Raw genomic sequence first — 16,607 nt, 5'->3', positions numbered from 1 at the left:
ATTCTGGAGCAGGTACAATAAAGTAGCGGTTCCCAACTGCTGGTCCATGAACCACTAGCTACCGGGCCGTGGCAGCTCAGCTCCAGCAAGACGTGGTGGCTGAGGTGCTGAATGAGGCAGCAGAGCAGGAGGTGCCACGCTCTTTCCCCTGAGCTTGGGGAGGCAGTAGAGCAGGAGGCACCTGCCTCCCTCCCCCCAGTAATGGTGGCCCAGCTGAGGCTCCACACTCCGGCCCACCAAACCATGGGGGCACAAGACACACTTGGGGGGGAAAAGGGGGCACGAAGGAGAAGTGCGCATGCCACCAAAAGCTGCTTCCCCTGCCTATGGTAGTAACTGCCACACAGCCTAGGGGAGTAGCCTCACTCTGGGGAGTCACCAGCTGTAGGTGTCAGAGGTTAAAGGGTCAAAGGGTGTTAGGTACCGGGGAGCAAGGGGCTGAGCAGTCAGACTTTATTTGCATATTCATTATTTCATAATGAATATGCACATAAAATTTTACCAGTCAGCCAAAATTTGGGAACGGGTTTGCCATTCCCGGGCATAAATGGTTGAGAATTACTGCATTAAAGAGTAACTCATCCTACTGTAAAACCCCACATCTAATAAAAAGAGAGACAGAGGACCCCAATTCAAGGAATAAGCTGCTTACATACTTTACAGTTGACAAGTGAGCACCAATTTTAAATCATTACCAGGAACTTCACTTACTTTTTGCAGTGTCCGCACCATGGAGCGTAAAACTCTACCAGCCAAACATCATCACTATTCACAACATTCTTATCAAAGCTGTCATCAGTCAGTTCAATCACATTCTTCTTATCTGAGCCTCCACTTTCTCGGCTACTCTGTAGGTCAAAAATAAGTCTCAGTTAAACTAGGGAAATTTATGCATTGCTCCCTCACATATAACCCACCCACAGCAGCTCCAGATGTGATCACTATCATATCTGCATCTACACACTTTCTTTGCTAAATTAAATTAAAATATCCAAGTTCAGGAAAAATCAAGTTTCCCATACTAGAGCGATCCATGTCAATATAGCCCACAAAGCATATACAGCCAGTCCCCAAGTTACGAACGTATTACAGACCAAACACTTGGCCGTAACTCAGAATGATCATAACTCGGAACCCATTGAGTTACATTGCAACCGCACTGTTCATAAGTGCGGATCGCTTTCGTAACGCAGAGCCCGTATTTATGACTGCTTTGGTCATAAGTGAGAATGGTCTTAAGTCAAGGTGGCTGTAAGTTGGGGACCGGCTGTAGAACGTATTTAAGTCCTTGTGATGGGGTATCTGCCCCACACTGGCCCTTTAAGGATAAAACCCAACCCTGAGGCAGGACCAAGAGCAAAAGCGGCATCTGAGGCAGATACTGCCAATTAGGGCCCAACTGGGGGCTGTATAAATAAGGGCTCCTGAAGGGTGATTCTTGGTCTAGCTGGGGAGCAGGAGGGACCTGGCTGCCAGGGAAGGTGGGGGCTTCCTGAGACAAAGCAGTGCAGGGGAAAGGCAGGCAGAGCTGGGGAGCCCTGGCCTTCCCTCACTCTCAGGCTGCAGGGCCAGAGGCAAGGCCTGAGTGTACTGGGCTGCAGGGAGACAGCCAGGCTAGGAAGAGGCAGCAGGTCCACACTCCCTTGCCAATGATGAGTGGCCATTTCAGACTGCAGTTCGCCCCTGTGGCAGGGGCTAAATGAAGACTTCCAGTGGGTTACTAAGGTAAGGTAGGTATAGGGGAATTGCGAGTACCTAAAGGTATAGGGTCCTGCGAGGGGAGGACCCCAGAGTGCAGAGACTGATAAATACCCACCCCCGGAAGGAGGTGGAGAGAAACTTTAGTGGGCACTGCTGCAGGGCAGCATCCTGAAGAGGACACTGTGGTCTGGGAGTAACACGGGTCCAGCACTGGAGAACTGAGTGATGGGAGAGACACCCTGTGGGCTGGTAAGAGCGAATTCCCAGTGCTACAGGCAGGAGGCACTGTGGTGGTGAGTGTCTGCCTGGTGACACCCCTAAAAACCCACAGGAAGCAATGCTATTGTTTCTGAAAAAGACTTGGACTTGGATCTTAATGGCTCAAGACCTTTTTGTTCACTTTTGGAAAGAAATCTCATAGGCAGAGTAAACGGACACGGTCAAGTTTCAGCTTTTTTAATAACTTTTTTCCCCCCACATTGGTAGTAATGTCTAAATTTATTAAGATTACGTGTAAAATTTACAGGAGGTCCTTAAATCTGCTTGGTTGGAGAAATGACATAGGCACTGGGCTTCTGTGGTGCCTGTTTAAAGTCAATGGTGTTTAGTTACTTTTGAAAATGGGAGCTGGCTACCAAGCACTTTTGACAATGTCATCCTAAGAATTTTAGAGTATTTGTATTTTTTACTGTTCTGTTTACATTTTCCACTTCAGGTCTTGAATTGTGAAATCATTTCATTCATTTTGCAGCAATTAATGTTTAGCATCTGGTCTCATTCCTGGATATTTATGTTTTCTTTTCTGACTCTCACATTAAACTATTTTGAGGTCCCCAGATGGAAGGTACCACAGAAGAGCAAACATTAATGTGCTTAGCCGTAATACAGTTCTGAGGAAGGGATAAGGAACTCCATTTAACACATGGAGATACCAACAAAGAACGAAGACTAGTTAGTTGCTCCTTCCAATGGTCTCTTTTGCATTAGTGCTCAGACTAAGTCGCCACATGCAGTTACTCATTATAACTAGTACCCCTAGTTTTCGCGCACACTTTGCAAGTGGCATACCAGCCTGAACACAGTGATTCCTGGCACACTCCAGAAGTACACAGCTCTAGGAGCACAAGTTCCTGATTTGCTGCAGAAAACATGAAGCCTCATCAATAAAAATAATGCATTATCTATTCCCTGATAACTACCTGCTTTCCAGAACTATGTCCTCCACTTCTGCCACTAAGACGATCCTTTACCAGTGATCGAAGAGAACTTAAAGCAGCATCAACGATAGCTTCGCTTGTTCTGCCACCTGTGACACAGCAGAAGAAAGAGGTAAAGGGCTGAACTGTAAAATCAAAGTAGCACCCTATTTAATCTAGAGTCAGTGCCCAATTCTGCTCCTGCTGGTTTTAGTGAGCACAAGACTGGGTCTTACAGACATTTTGTGCATGGTGGGAGTCAATTAGCTTAGGCATTAAGTTTGCTCAAGTGTTTCTCCTCACAAATACTAAAAAGCAGGAAAGTTAAATGTCAACATTGCCTTGTATGTAACTCAACAGTCTTAAAAGGATAGGTCATTACCACCACGAAAGCACACAGATACCATAAACAGCCCTTATTTTCAGTCCATGTACATAAAGAAACCAGTAATATCTTACTACAATGCTTTGGACCTTTTGATTTAACTTGGAATCTGCTATTATGACATCATACATGATAAATTATTTAACTGCAACTAAGAGCAGCAGAGTTCTTTTCTGTTTGTTTCCTAAATAAGTGTAATCTACACGAAGGTACCTGATTTAGATAGCAGAATATATGGAATAAGCAAATTTTTTTTTTTTTAAATCTATCACACATGACATGAAAGACACACAACACATGAAAGAATACTACATAGCATTTACCCTGGTAGTCTTCTGGTTTGTTCTTGTTGGATCCAAATATCTTGATAGATGGAAATCCTCGAACGCCATACTGACCTCCTAGGGACTGATGCTTATCTGCATCAACAGCACCGACTTTCACAATACCCTATTGAAATGTTGAAAAGCTTCCATTGTAATTTAATGCAGTTGACAAGACAGGAGCCATAACGGTCAGATGGAAAGTACTAGTGAGTATTTACTGGGTCAGTTTGGGGCTACGGCAGCCTAGTAGTTGGGAATGTGACAGAGAAAGACATCAATTAATGTTTTTTTTAAAAAAAGTATATAGAAAGAATAAACAAATTTCAGCAGATCACTGCATTGTCTAGCATACGGAGCTATTTCTGTGTACTCAACTTCCGCTTGTTCTGGGAACCAAAGGCATGCAGAGGATTTTTTTTTGGGGGGGGGGGAGGGGGGGAGAAGGGGTAATGTGGCAGTGGGTGAGGGGAAAAATATTGCTCAGCCAGAAATCTGGATTATAAATATATAACCCATAGATTCTTGATTCTATAGCAATCTTGCAAGGCTACTATGGAAGTTTACCAGAAAAAAGAAACTATCTTGACATATTACAAAAATACAAATACCCTACACCCTGACATTTTGCCTAATAAAGAATGTTACTTGTTTGGGACTAGTAAATTTCACAAAGCTGACCTAAAGTTTATCGTAAGTCTCTAAGGGTATGTCTACACTAGCCCCCTAGTTCGAACTAGGGAGGCTAACAGGCATTCGAACTTGCAAACGAAGCCCAGGATTTAAATATCCCGGGCTTTATTTGCATGTTCCTGTCCGGTTGCCATTTTAAAATCCCACTAGTACGAACTAACTGTCCGTGGCTACCCGCGGCAGTCAACTGTTAGTTCGAACTAAGTCCTTAGTTTGAATCAACTGTTACTCCTCGTGGAATGAGGTGTAACAGTTAATTCGAACCAAGGACTTAGTTCGAATTAATGTTTGACTGCAGCGTGCAGCTAGTTCGGATTAGTGGGATTTAAAAATGGCGACAGGATGGGAACATGCAAATAAAGCTCGGGATATTTAAATACCGGGCTTCATTTGCAAATTCGAATGCCTACATTAGCCTCCCTAGTTCGAACTAAGGGGCTAGTGTAGACATACCCTAAGAGAGCTGACAAACGCCAGTCTCACCCCAGTACCAAAGCACTGAATGTGTAAGAGCAAAATTTAAACTTACTTTTAATGCTGTTGCCGCTTTCTTCCATTCTGGAGTTAGTCTTTGACAGTGACCACACCTTTTGGAAAAATAATTTATTTTCAATCAAGTGGGTACATACTTTTTCACAAAATACTTTAAGAAATCAATGTAATTTGAACCCCCCAAGAGTACAGCATACAAGTAATGTCAATCATTTGCCCTTTGCAATACAGTTGGGAGTTCTATCCATGTGAGGGAGGAAGAAAACCAAGTTGTAATATCTTCATGTCACTGCAGACACCAGGAGCAACATTTGCAAAGGAAGTTAATATTGAAAATTATAGATGGAGATTCTAGGCTGGATATAATGCAGCTCTTACCAAACCAGATTAGGGATGTAACTGTATAGTCAATTAATTGATAGGCAAAAGCTTATCGGTTAATAAGCTTGTAGTAAGATTACAACCATTCCCCCCTACCCTTTGCTAGAACATTTTTTAGCAGGCTGGCGAGTTGCCTGGCTCAGTTCCAGTTTATGCTATCCCCACTGCGGCTCTGCATTTAAAGCGTATTAGGAGCCAGGCGTGCAGGCAGCCCAGCTCAGTTCAGGCTCACACTGGGTCCAAGAGCTCAGACCCCCTACCCCCTAGACAGGGGCTGCTGCCACCCTGCGTTGTTAAACTGGCTCCCCTCGCGGACAAGCTCCTCCTACCTGGCACTCTGTGTTGCTGCCTCTGATACAGAGGAACTGCACGGAGCGGCAGGGGGCTCCTCAGGAGTGGGGCTGGAGTGCACTGGTTGACAGTGCCAGCCCCACCTCTGAGGACTATAAAATAGCCGAGTAACCGATAAAAAGTCTGAGGTTAATCAACTATTCAATTAACCAATATTTAACATCTTTAAACCAGACCTATTATTTCCCCTCACTGTTCTATAAAAACAACCAATAGTCTAGTAGCACCTTAAAGACTAACAGAACACGTAGAGGATATCATAAATTCAGGTTTATTTTGCTGGCCACATGGCTACTGAAATGCATTTAAACCCAAGTGAGATTTGTGCTAGACAGTGAATGGTTGGTCCAGGATTTCAAATAAATACCCTTTGTATTCTCCCAAGATACAAAAGTGAGCAGGAGCAGGAAGTCCTTTTTTATAGAAATTAGCCAACTCTCTTATAAGCACACCTGCCAGGATAGTATGTGCTAGGGTTCTCTGACTAGCTATGATACTTACCATGGTGCATAGAATTCTACCAGCCATAAACTGTCACTCTGAATGACTTCCTTGTTGAAATTTGTTGGTGTTAGCTCTATCACATCATCACTGGATGAATACAGGCTCTTAGCTGCCATAAAGAATGTGCAGCTCACAACTCCTAGAACAAAAAGAAAACCAAAATTATACTCCTATCTGTTGGAGAAGAAACAGGTGACCCAGGAGCGGATGGGGTAAACAGAACCACTGTATTGCCTACACATCTTCACCTCGGACATTCAACACAATGAACGAGTGGCAACAACCTGGTGTTAATCACACCCTTTTATCTATTTTAGTACATTAATTCACATGTCTATCACTACTTTCCCTAAAGCCTTATTTAGTAATGTTAACTCCCGTAAAATGAATATTAATAAGCAAATGAAAACAATTGTACCTGCCCCCTAATTACTATTTATACAATTTCTAATAAATCAACAAATTCCTATACGACAAACTAACAGATTACAGAAATTACAAGGAGGTTGACCCTGAAGATATTACGCAGAGCCAATGAAAATAAGCAAGAGACAAGATAGAACAGCTCCATACTAATCCCAAAGTACAAAACAAAAGGAAAAAGCAGTTCCAAGGGCAATGCGTGCTGTGGCTGAATCGTTAATCACTAATGCAAAAACGCCATTCCAAACCTATTAATTCTTTCACACACTCCCCCACTCTCCTTTTTTTCCTCTTTTGTTTGGGAATTTCCATCAACTATTCAATAAGCACTTCTGTGTTCCACTTTTGAAATGTACAAGAGCCCCAGTGGGGGCTCTTGTGCATTTAAAAGTTGGAATGCCGCATGGAGCCAAGGGTCAGCAGGAGGCTCAGAGTCCCACGCTGGCCCCAGGCTCCATGCTGCACTTCCTCTTTGAAATGCACAAAAGCCCCATGCTGGGGACTTTTGTATATTTCAAAGCTAGCATGCCACCTGGAGCCCGGGGTCAGCTGGAGTGTCTCCAGGTGATCCCAAGCTCCACAGTTGCCACTTTGAAATGCTGTGAGGAGCCTGATGGCATTCAAAATGGCAGAGCCATTCTCCCACCCCCTTGCTGCCTCTATCTGATAGCATTTGCTTACCGGATAGTCAACTAGTCCTTTATATCCCTAATGCCAATAAGCCTAACACCCTCTGGCTGAGTTATTTAAATCCTCAAATCTTGATTTACGGATTTTCAGATGACAGAGAATCCACTTTTTGCTCTAGTTCAAATCAACGAGTGACCCACACTCCACTTTGCAGAAGACGACAAGAAGAACATAAGAATGGCCATACTGGGTCAGACCAAAGGTCCATCCAGCCCAGTACCCTGTCTGCTGACAGTGGCCAATGCCAGATGCCCCAGAGGTAGTGAATCGAACAGTTCTCTTTTAAACCCTGTTATAGTCCTAGCCTTCACAACCTCCTCAGGCAAGGAGTTCCACAGGTTGACTATGCGCGGTGTGAAGAACTTCCTTTTATTTGTTTTAAACCCACTGCCCATTAGTTTCATTTGGTGGCCCCTAGTTCTTATCTAAAATCATGAGTGGTGTGGAGAAAGTGAATAAAGAAAAGTTATCTCCATCATATCCCCTGTTAGTCTTCTCTTTTCCAAGCTGAAAAGTCCCACTCTCTTTTCTCTCTCCTCATATGGGACCCGTTCCAAACCCCTAATCATTTTAGTTGCCCTTCTCTGAACCTTTTCTAATGCCACCACTGCCCTCTCCGTCCCCACCAATCTGACCTGGAGAAAAATTCATTCCTGGGCCTAGCAAATGAATGGCAGTGCTGGGAATTCAGCACAGCTTTCCTGAGTCCCATCACATTGAGCTTCATTGTGCCATACTGCCTCATAATGGTTCCTTCTGGCCTTAAAAATCCATGAGATTCTTTTGGAGTTATCCTGGACTAGTTTAAGTATGTTTATTCATGTGCTAGAGCAGTGTTTCTTAAACCGTGTTCCGCGTACACCAGTGTGCTGCGAGGCAGTTAGAGATGTGCTGCGGAGAACAGAATTCAAAATGGCCACCCTTAAAGTTGCAGGCGAACTTTTTGTTTTGGCTGAATAACTTTCCCCTGACCCTTTTTACTCAATAAAAAATCCTTAGTGTTCCTCATAAAAAAATTATTGTTTGGTGTTCCTCAGTCTTAAAAAGTTTAAGAAACACTGTGTTAGAGTCTCTTCCCCCTGACAAAGGTAGTACTACTCATATCAACTCACAGCAGTGTACAGGCAGTCCCCGGGTTACGTACAAGATAGGGACTGTAGGTTTGTTCTTAAGTTGAATCTGTATGTAAGTCGGAACTGGCGTCCAGATTCAGCCGCTGCTGAAACTGACCGCCAGTTCTGACTTACATACAGAATCAACTTAAGAACCCCAAGCGTTCCCAAGTCAGCTGCTGCTGAAACTGATCAGCAGCTGATTCCAGGAAGCCCGGGGCAGAGCAACTCTGCCTCTGGCTTCCTGTAGTCAGCGCTGGTCAGTTTCAGCAGCGGCTAAATCAGGACGCCTGGGGCAGAGCAGCTGGGGTGCTGCTGGGTTGCTCCAGTAGCGCCGCTCCTCGGCACTACTGGACCAACCCAACAGCACCCCATCTGCTCTGCCCCAGGCGTCCTGATTCAGCCGCTGCTGAAACTGACCAGCAGCGGCTGAATCAGGACACCTGGGGCAGAGCAGCTGGGGTGCTGCTGGGTTGGACCAGTAGCGCCCAGAGCGGCGCTGCGGGACCAACCGGCAGCACACCAGCTGCTCTGCCACAGGCGTCCGGAGAAAAGCCTAGTCTGCTGGGGGGAGGGGGGGGCCTACTAGCTGTGCCCCCCCACCCCAGCAGACCAGGAAGACACAGGCGGCAGACCGAGATGCACTGCGGTCCTGCCGCCTGGGTCCTCCGCAGCTTTGCTCCCAGTCTCCCTGGTCTGCTGGAGACCAGCAGACCATGGAGATGGGTAGCAAAGCCTCTGAGGATGCCGGCAGCGGGACAGCCGCGGGGCGTCTGGGCTGTCCCACTGCCGGCTTCCCCCGCGGCTTTGCAAAGCCTCGGGGAAGCCGGCAGAGGAGCAGCCCAGGCGCGCCTGGGGTGCCCTGCTGCCCGAGCCCCCCCACCGCTTTGCAAAGCCTCGGGGAAGCCAGCAGCGGAGCAGCCCAGGTGCGCCTGGGGTGCCCCGCTGCCCGAGCCCCCCCGCAGCTTTGCAAAGCCGCGGGGAAGCCGGCAGCGGAGCAGTCCAGGCACGCCTGGGCTGCCTCGCTGCCCGAGCCCCCCCTGCAGCTTTGCAAAGCCGCACGGGGGGGGGGGGGCGCTCAGGCAGACCAGGGAGACGCAGAGAAAGCCCCAGAGTACACGGGCGGCAGGACCGCGTGGTCCCGCAGTCCGTGTACTCTGTGGCAGCCCCGTTCGTATCTGCGGATCCAACGTAAGTCGGGGACTGCCTGTACTTCAGGAGTGACAAAGCTCACACACAACTACCCTTGTAGTGTGTCAGGTTGTCCTACAGTAAAAGCTGCCACGGGGGGGGGGGGGGAGGTAAGACATTGAGAAGGTGAAAGAGCTTCAACTGTATGGTACAACTGCTTTTTTTTTTTTTTTGTAGTAAATATGAGGAAAACGTCCCTTCGACCAAGTCAGACTAGCAGGTTGAATACATTGAATGTACAATTGCAACAAGACTTACAGGAAATAAATACATCACCTAAGAGATTTATGGCAAAAGTAAAAACCAAACTAGAGTTCAGTGAATTTTATTCAGTAATTTCTGCCATTTACCCCTCTTTTCACAAGCAGATCTTCCATTTTATCTGAAACTTTTGTTAATCAGCAAATTGTTAACAGTTCATTTGAAATCAGCCCCAATCACTTTCTGTTCCCTAATTGTAAGACACTGAACTAGCCAGAAGTCTGATCTGCAATTTCTGCAACCACATATGCAATCTGAAATTTGCCTTCAGCAATAATTCTAAGTTAAAACTCACTTTCATGTAAATAGTAATGAAACTCAAATAGCACAATACGAAGTACAGGTTGAACCTCCCAAATCCAGGACTCTCTGGTCTGGTAACCTCTATGGTCCAGCACGGCCACAGATATTGCTGGATTCCTAAAGGTAGGAGTGAGAGCCAGCCAGAGAACCAGGGCTGGAGAGCCCTGGCTGGGCCAGCAGTAGCTCGAAACCCCTGGCATCAGTGGGGCAGGCAGAGGTGAGGAGCCCTGCCTCGTCTGAAGAACTCTCGTCATCAGTGGGACCAGGCAGTAAACAGGGAGCCCCAACCCAACCTGGGAACCACTGGTATCAGCTGGGCCACGTGGCAAACAAGGAGCCCCTGCCCTGGCTGGGGTACTCCCTGAAGCAGCAGGACCAGGCAGCCCCAGAGCAGGACTGGCTCTGTCAGTGGGGCCAGTGGGATGGCAGCTAGGCAGCCCCAGCTGGGTAACCCCAGAAACTCCCAGCAGCAGCCAGCATGACGGACCTGGCCAACGAATTTCCTGGCATTATTTGAGTCAGGCAGGGCTGGGGAACCCCTGATGTCAATGGAGACAGGTGGCCGGGAGCCCCGGCTGGAGAACCTAGTGAATCCCTGGTGGAGTCAGGGCAGGGGTAGGTGGGCAGAGAACCCCTGGCAGCAGCAGGGCCAGGCAGCAGCAGGGGAGTATTGGCTGGGGATACCCCAAGAACCCCCAGTGGCAGCAGAGCTGCAGGCTTCTGAGCGGGGCTGCTGGCAGCCAGGTGGCCCCAGAACAGAACACGGGCAGCAGCAGGGCCGGCAACAGCCAGATGGTCCTGTCCAGAACCCGTGGAACTCTGGTGGCAGCGAGCAGCATCAAGGTGGGAGCCCCAGCCTTGGGAGTGAAGCAGCTAGAAGGGCAGCACTGACCTCCCCTATTCCAGCAAACTCCCTGGTTCAGGACCGCTCAGGTCCCAAGGGTGTTGGATCAGGGAGATCCTTTTACAGGTTGGACCTCCAATGCTGTCAAATCAGAATTTGCTTTAGAATTTGAAATAAATTATACAGAAAACAAGAATATTTACAGTTATGATACAAGTATAAAGGCGAGAAACATTCACTGTCATGACAAAAGCCAACACTAACCAGGCTAAGGAAGAAATTTCCCTTTAGCAAATATACCCCATACCCGAGTATACCCTGCGGTTTTTGCAGTTTGAGTAAAAAAAAAAAATCTTGTATACTCCACGCACAAGTATAACCCGCAAGGTATACAAGACTTTTTTTTTTTCCTCCAAACTGTGCGGGGGAGGAGGGGGCTTCTACAGGTCAGGAGGAAGGCGGGGGGGGGAAATTAGCCACCCTCTGGACGGGAGATCACTCACCCCGCCTGGGTCCCACGCAGACACACAACCTCTGGGAGGGGGAGCACTCACCCTCCTGGGTCCCATGCGGCTGCACAACCTCCAGGCAGGGGAATGAGAGTGCTCCCCCGCCCCTTCCTGTGGCTGTGCAGCCTCTAGCCTCTGAGCGGGGGAGCGCTCATCTCCTGGTTCCAGCACAGCTGCAGGAAGGGGCAGGGGGAGCGCTCCTGCGCAGGAACCAGGAGATGAGCGCTCCCCCACCTGGAGGCTGTGCAGCGGGGAAAGGGGTAGGAGAGCGCTCACCACTAGGTGAGTAAAAAAATTTTTGTATACCCCGCGGAAGGTGTGTGTGTGTGTGTGGCGGGGGTTTGTAAAATATATATAACCCACGGGTTATATTCTTGTATCCCTTACTAAGGATTTTTGTAGAAGTCTAATTACAGTACAGCTCAAACTGGTGCACATGCAGGACTATATCCACAATAGGTCAGACACTGCACCCTGGCCATGCAGGGTGCTATGTATTCAGCATTTCTCACTGCCTGAAAACATTGTAAGCCACACTCTCAAAAATACTGGGGGGCCATGTTGAGTAATGGAGGTGAAAAAGGCCAAAAAAGTTGTTTCAATTTTTAATGTTATTAATTTTATTTGTTTTACAAATGAATCTTTTTTGAAATGGAGAAAGTATTTATTTAGTGTCCACCCCGCCATCAACATTCTATGCTTTCTGATTAAAAATCAGTTTCTGACACTGATGTGGCTGGATCGTAGTCATGTGCAGACATGTAAATAAAGCATCAAGACATTCACTGACAATGTAAAACAGAATTCATTAATTAGGCCTGTATTAGAGGAAAAAAATATATATTGTAGGAATGTTAGATAGCATGTAAACAAACAGTCATAACTGCATTACATTTTAGCGGTTACATGACTATGATAGTCCCCAGAGGTGGGCCAGCAGCCATTGTGCTCCCAGCTACACTCCCGGGGAGCCCTCTGCTACTCCATGCTGCTGCCTATTGGAGGCAGCAGCACAGGGTGGCAGGCGGAAGCTGGTTTAAAAACAGGCTTTCCACACAGACTGGCTCCCAATACAAGGCAGCAGTGCAGGGGGCTCCCCAAGAACGGGGCCAGGAGTGCACTGGCAGTAACTCCTGTCTGTGGCTTGGCCAGGTTCATAACGGACAGAGGTTGCTCTGTGGTAAGCTGGAGCAGTCTCTGTCCATAGGAGCTTGGACTCCTCATGGACAGGGGTTGCTTCGGGGCAACTTCCCCTATCCCCGCACTGCTGACAGAAGCGGCAATGGGGAGTGCAGGGGGAAGCTCCCAACAGCCCTAGCTACTGCCTGCACCCCCGCTCCCCCCACTGACTCTATAGAAGGCAGCAAGAGGGGGACAGGAAGAGCCACAGAGCTCTCCACATGTATTGGGCTGCCATCTGCCTCCCCCCCCCCCCCCCGCCGCATTGCTGACTCTTTATGGAGGGGAGGGGGATGCATGTAGTGACAGGATTAACTAATAAACCCAGTCTTATTGGTTAATCGAGTAGTTGTCTACACAATGACATCCCTAACATTGTGGGGTTCTATTACAAAAAAACAAACAGGTAATCTCAAGTCTGCTATCACTTGTTTCCTACTGCAAATGATTGTTTTGCAATAGTTGAAGTGCACTGTACACACCTTTGCTTTCTATCCGAAGACAGCTGTCATCTCACTACTCATCTGTCCCAATACATTTATGCTGCATTTAGCTGCGTCTCTGGCTCTTCCCTCTTATTCATTTTACATTTTACCTACGATAGTTTCTGTACATTTCTATTAGTTTCAATATGTATTTCCATTTTCCAGTATCATATCTGAATCCAATACTGGTTGCCTTCCTATATTTTTGAGGAGGGTATTAGGGCCCCCAGGGCATTGTACATTCCATAAGTCTTATTACATGCTCCTATGTTCAGTTAATGCTTTAGTTCTCACTATAAGATGTGCCTGGCATTGCTGAAGTGGCTCTGGAAAATGGTTGGGGCAGGTCCAGATTTGTCTGCCTACTGCACTCCCCAGCCAGAGTGAAAAATGGAGCATCAAGGTGGTAAGAAGTTCAGGGCTGGGGCACTCCTGGAAGGGGAGGGGGAGGCACACTTTCACCTGCCTGGTGATTCTGTCTTGTTTTCTGCATGGTTTTATGAGAAGCAATCCCATTCCAGGCACACCTCATTTTCTTGACATAACTAAATGCATATCTTGTTCTAAATTATGAGCAAATTTGTACACCAAATTTGGTGGTCCTAGCTGTTATCGTTTAGGAGGAGTTCTTGAACACAGTCAAATGCTCTAAAATATATAGTTTTTTTATTTTCTTCCTTTAGCTATTAATTCTTCACCTTGTTACTTGGGATACAGTCTCTGCTCTTGTATGCTCTGAAGCTAGCAGCTACAAGCAATCTTTCAGACGCTGAGATATACTTTATCAACATTATTCCATTATGATATGATGCCTCTATGTATAGATAATTGTACCCTCCATCACTGCCATTTTATTAGATAGTTGCCTCTCCCCACAAAATTATGCACTTAGGAATTTTCCCAAATCAGGACTCCAATCGCATAATCATGCAGCACGTTCGTATTCTATGATTTGGCCTTTGCTTGTCAATCGTGTTACTTCTCACAACCTGTCATCTCCATGGAGAAGGTCACTCCAGGAGAATAACTAGCACCCTACGCCTCCATTGGAAAGCAGGCCTCCACTAAGAGCAACATGCATCACAGGTTAGAAAACACACATAGTGCAACAGCGCCCCGAACTCACACAGGTGCTCAAGGGGAGCGGGGCCCGAGTTAGACCAGAACTAAGTTCCTCTAAATGCACAATGGATGAGGTCCATCCACCTCTGGCGTATCCAGCCCGTTTCCCCAGGAGCAAGCACAGGATTCGGTCGGGCTATTTTTTTCCAGGACTAGCCTTCAAGTGTCTTCAGGAACAGGGCTCCTCTCAGCTCCCCTGGAAGGTCGCCCCACGAGCAGGCTTCTGCCTGGAGACCGCCCGCCCCCCCCCCCCCCAGTTACACACCGCCCGCCCCAGTTACACACCGCCCGCCCCCCCCCAGTTACACACCGCCCGCCCCCCCAGTTACACACCGCCCGCTGCAACCCGCGGGGGCGAGGCGGCGCCATGGGCCCCTACGGACCTTCCCGCGTGCGGGCCGCACCGGGAAGGCCCTGACTGAGCCTCCCACCCCCGCCCTCAGCGCGCCGGCTACAATGGGCCCCCGCCAGGCCAGGGGTCTCGGGCTCCGGGCAGGGAGCTGAGCCGCGCCCACAGCCCGCCGGGCCCGCCCTCCCTCAGCCGGCTCGCGTCCAGCCCGCCGGGCGCCTACCGAGCAAGAGGCGGCTCGCGCCGAACATCCCCATGGCTGCTGAGAGTGTCGCTGCCGGCGGCCGGGGCTGCCTCCCCGCTGCAGTCCGCTTGGCCCCACCGCCCTGCCCGCGCGGCTCCGCGTTCCCAGCCGTGGCCGATGCTCATTGGTGCTGCCGCCCTTCTCTCATTTGCATAGCCAATAGATGGCGGCCGGGTCAGTCCCCGCGGCGGGTAGGAGCGCTCGGAGGGAGGAGCCCGACAGCCCCCCGGAGCCTATGGCGGGCGGGAGCGTGGCTGCGTTTGAGGTTTCTCCAGCCGGGAGCAGCGCGTGGGGGTCCCCGCCCTGTTCTCCGTATCCGGCTAGGGCGGGACGGGCCAGGGCATGCGCCCTGCGAGCTGCCCCCCGCTGGCTGCAGGAGCCGTGCCCCTCTCCCCACTGAGCTGCCCCCCCCCCACTGCTGGCTGCAGGAGCCTTGCCCCTCTCCCCACTGAACTGCCCCCCCCACTGCTGGCTGCAGGAGCCTTGCCCCTCTCCCCACTGAACTGCCCCCCCCACCTACTGCTGGCTGCAGGGGCCCCTGCCCCTCTCCCCACTGAACTGCCCCCCCCACTGCTGGCTGCAGGGGCCTTGCCCCTCTCCCCACTGAACTGCCCCCCCCCACTGCTGGCTGCAGGGGGCCTTGCCCCTCTCCCCACTGAACTGTCCCCCCACTGCTGGCTGCAGGGGCCTTGCCCCTCTCCCCACTGAACTGCCCCCCCACTGCTGGCTGCAGGGGCCTTGCCCCTCTCCCCACTGAACTGTCCCCCCACTGCTGGCTGCAGGGGCCTTGCCCCTCTCCCCACTGAACTGCCCCCCCCCCCCCCACTGCTGGCTGCAGGGGCCTTGCCCCTCTCCCCACTGAACTGCCCCCCCACTGCTGGCTGCAGGGGCCTTGCCCCTCTCCCCACTGAACTGCCCCCCCCCACTGCCGGCTGCAGGGGCCTTGCCCCTCTCCCCACTGAACTGCCCCCCACTGCTGGCTGCAGGGGCCTTGCCCCTCTCCCCACTGAACTGTCCCCCCACTGCTGGCTGCAGGGGCCTTGCCCCTCTCCCCACTGAACTGCCCCCCCCCACTGCTGGCTGCAGGGGCCCCCCTCTCCCCCTGCTCCCCCCACCTCTCTCTCTCCCCACTGAACTGCCCCCCCACTGCTGGCTACAGGGGCCCTGCCCCTCTCCCCACTGAACTGCCCGCTGGCCCCCCACTGCTGGCTGCAGGGGCCCTGCCCCTCTCCCCACTGAACTGCCCGCTCCCCCCACTGCTGGCTGCAGGGGTCCTGCCCCTCTCCCCACTGAACTGTCCCCCCCCCCCTCTGCTGGCTGCAGAGGCCCTGCCCCTCTCCCCCTTGAACTGCCCTCCCTCCCCTGCTGGCTGCAGGTGCTCTGCCTCGCTCCCCACTGTACTGCCACCGCCCCCACTGCTGGCTGCAGGGGCCCAGCCCTGCTCCCCACTGAACTGGCCCTCCTCCCCACTGCTGGCTGCAGGGGCCCAGCCCCGCTCCCCCTTTAACTGCCCCCCCCCCACTGCTGCTGGCTTCAGGGGCACTGCCCGCCCCCCTCACTGCTAGCTTCAGGGGCCCTGTTCCTCGCTCCACTGAACTGCCTGCTCTGCTGGCTGCAGGGGCATGATAATTTTGTTGTTGATCTTAGTGTGTCAGATGAAATTGACATTTACCAACAAGCAGCACTTTATATTTAACTGTGCCATGCCTAATTATACAAATACCTTGTTGGTCATATAGTCCAAGAAATCAAGATTGCATTGTATTAGCCTCCAAACATCTTCAGATCCTTCTCAAAGTTGTAGCTATTCCAAGCTTTCATTCTCTGTGCCTGGCGATATAATTTTGCATGCAACGGTGTTAAAACATA

The 16,607-nt window shown here is 50.1% G+C and overlaps 1 protein-coding gene across 1 annotated transcript in view; it reads right to left on the bottom strand.

Moving 5' to 3' along the window:
* The window catches only part of PDIA6 (protein disulfide isomerase family A member 6), a 29,027-nt gene extending 14,151 nt beyond the window's left edge, over positions 1-14,876 (bottom strand). The window contains exons 1-6 of the mRNA XM_075923498.2: positions 14,718-14,876; positions 6,024-6,165; positions 4,828-4,885; positions 3,606-3,732; positions 2,901-3,007; positions 712-848 (exon numbers count right to left, since the gene is read on the bottom strand). Coding sequence (XP_075779613.1) covers positions 712-848; positions 2,901-3,007; positions 3,606-3,732; positions 4,828-4,885; positions 6,024-6,165; positions 14,718-14,751 — 605 coding nt within the window. The 5' untranslated portion in view covers positions 14,752-14,876. The remainder of the gene's footprint in view (positions 1-711; positions 849-2,900; positions 3,008-3,605; positions 3,733-4,827; positions 4,886-6,023; positions 6,166-14,717) is intronic.
* Between the last annotated feature and the right edge of the window lie 1,731 nt (positions 14,877-16,607).

This window comes from Pelodiscus sinensis, chromosome 3, assembly GCF_052426305.1.
Source record: "Pelodiscus sinensis isolate ZL-2025 chromosome 3, ASM5242630v1, whole genome shotgun sequence".
NCBI lineage: Eukaryota > Metazoa > Chordata > Testudines > Trionychidae > Pelodiscus > Pelodiscus sinensis.
This window is presented reverse-complemented; position numbering and strand designations above follow the sequence as displayed.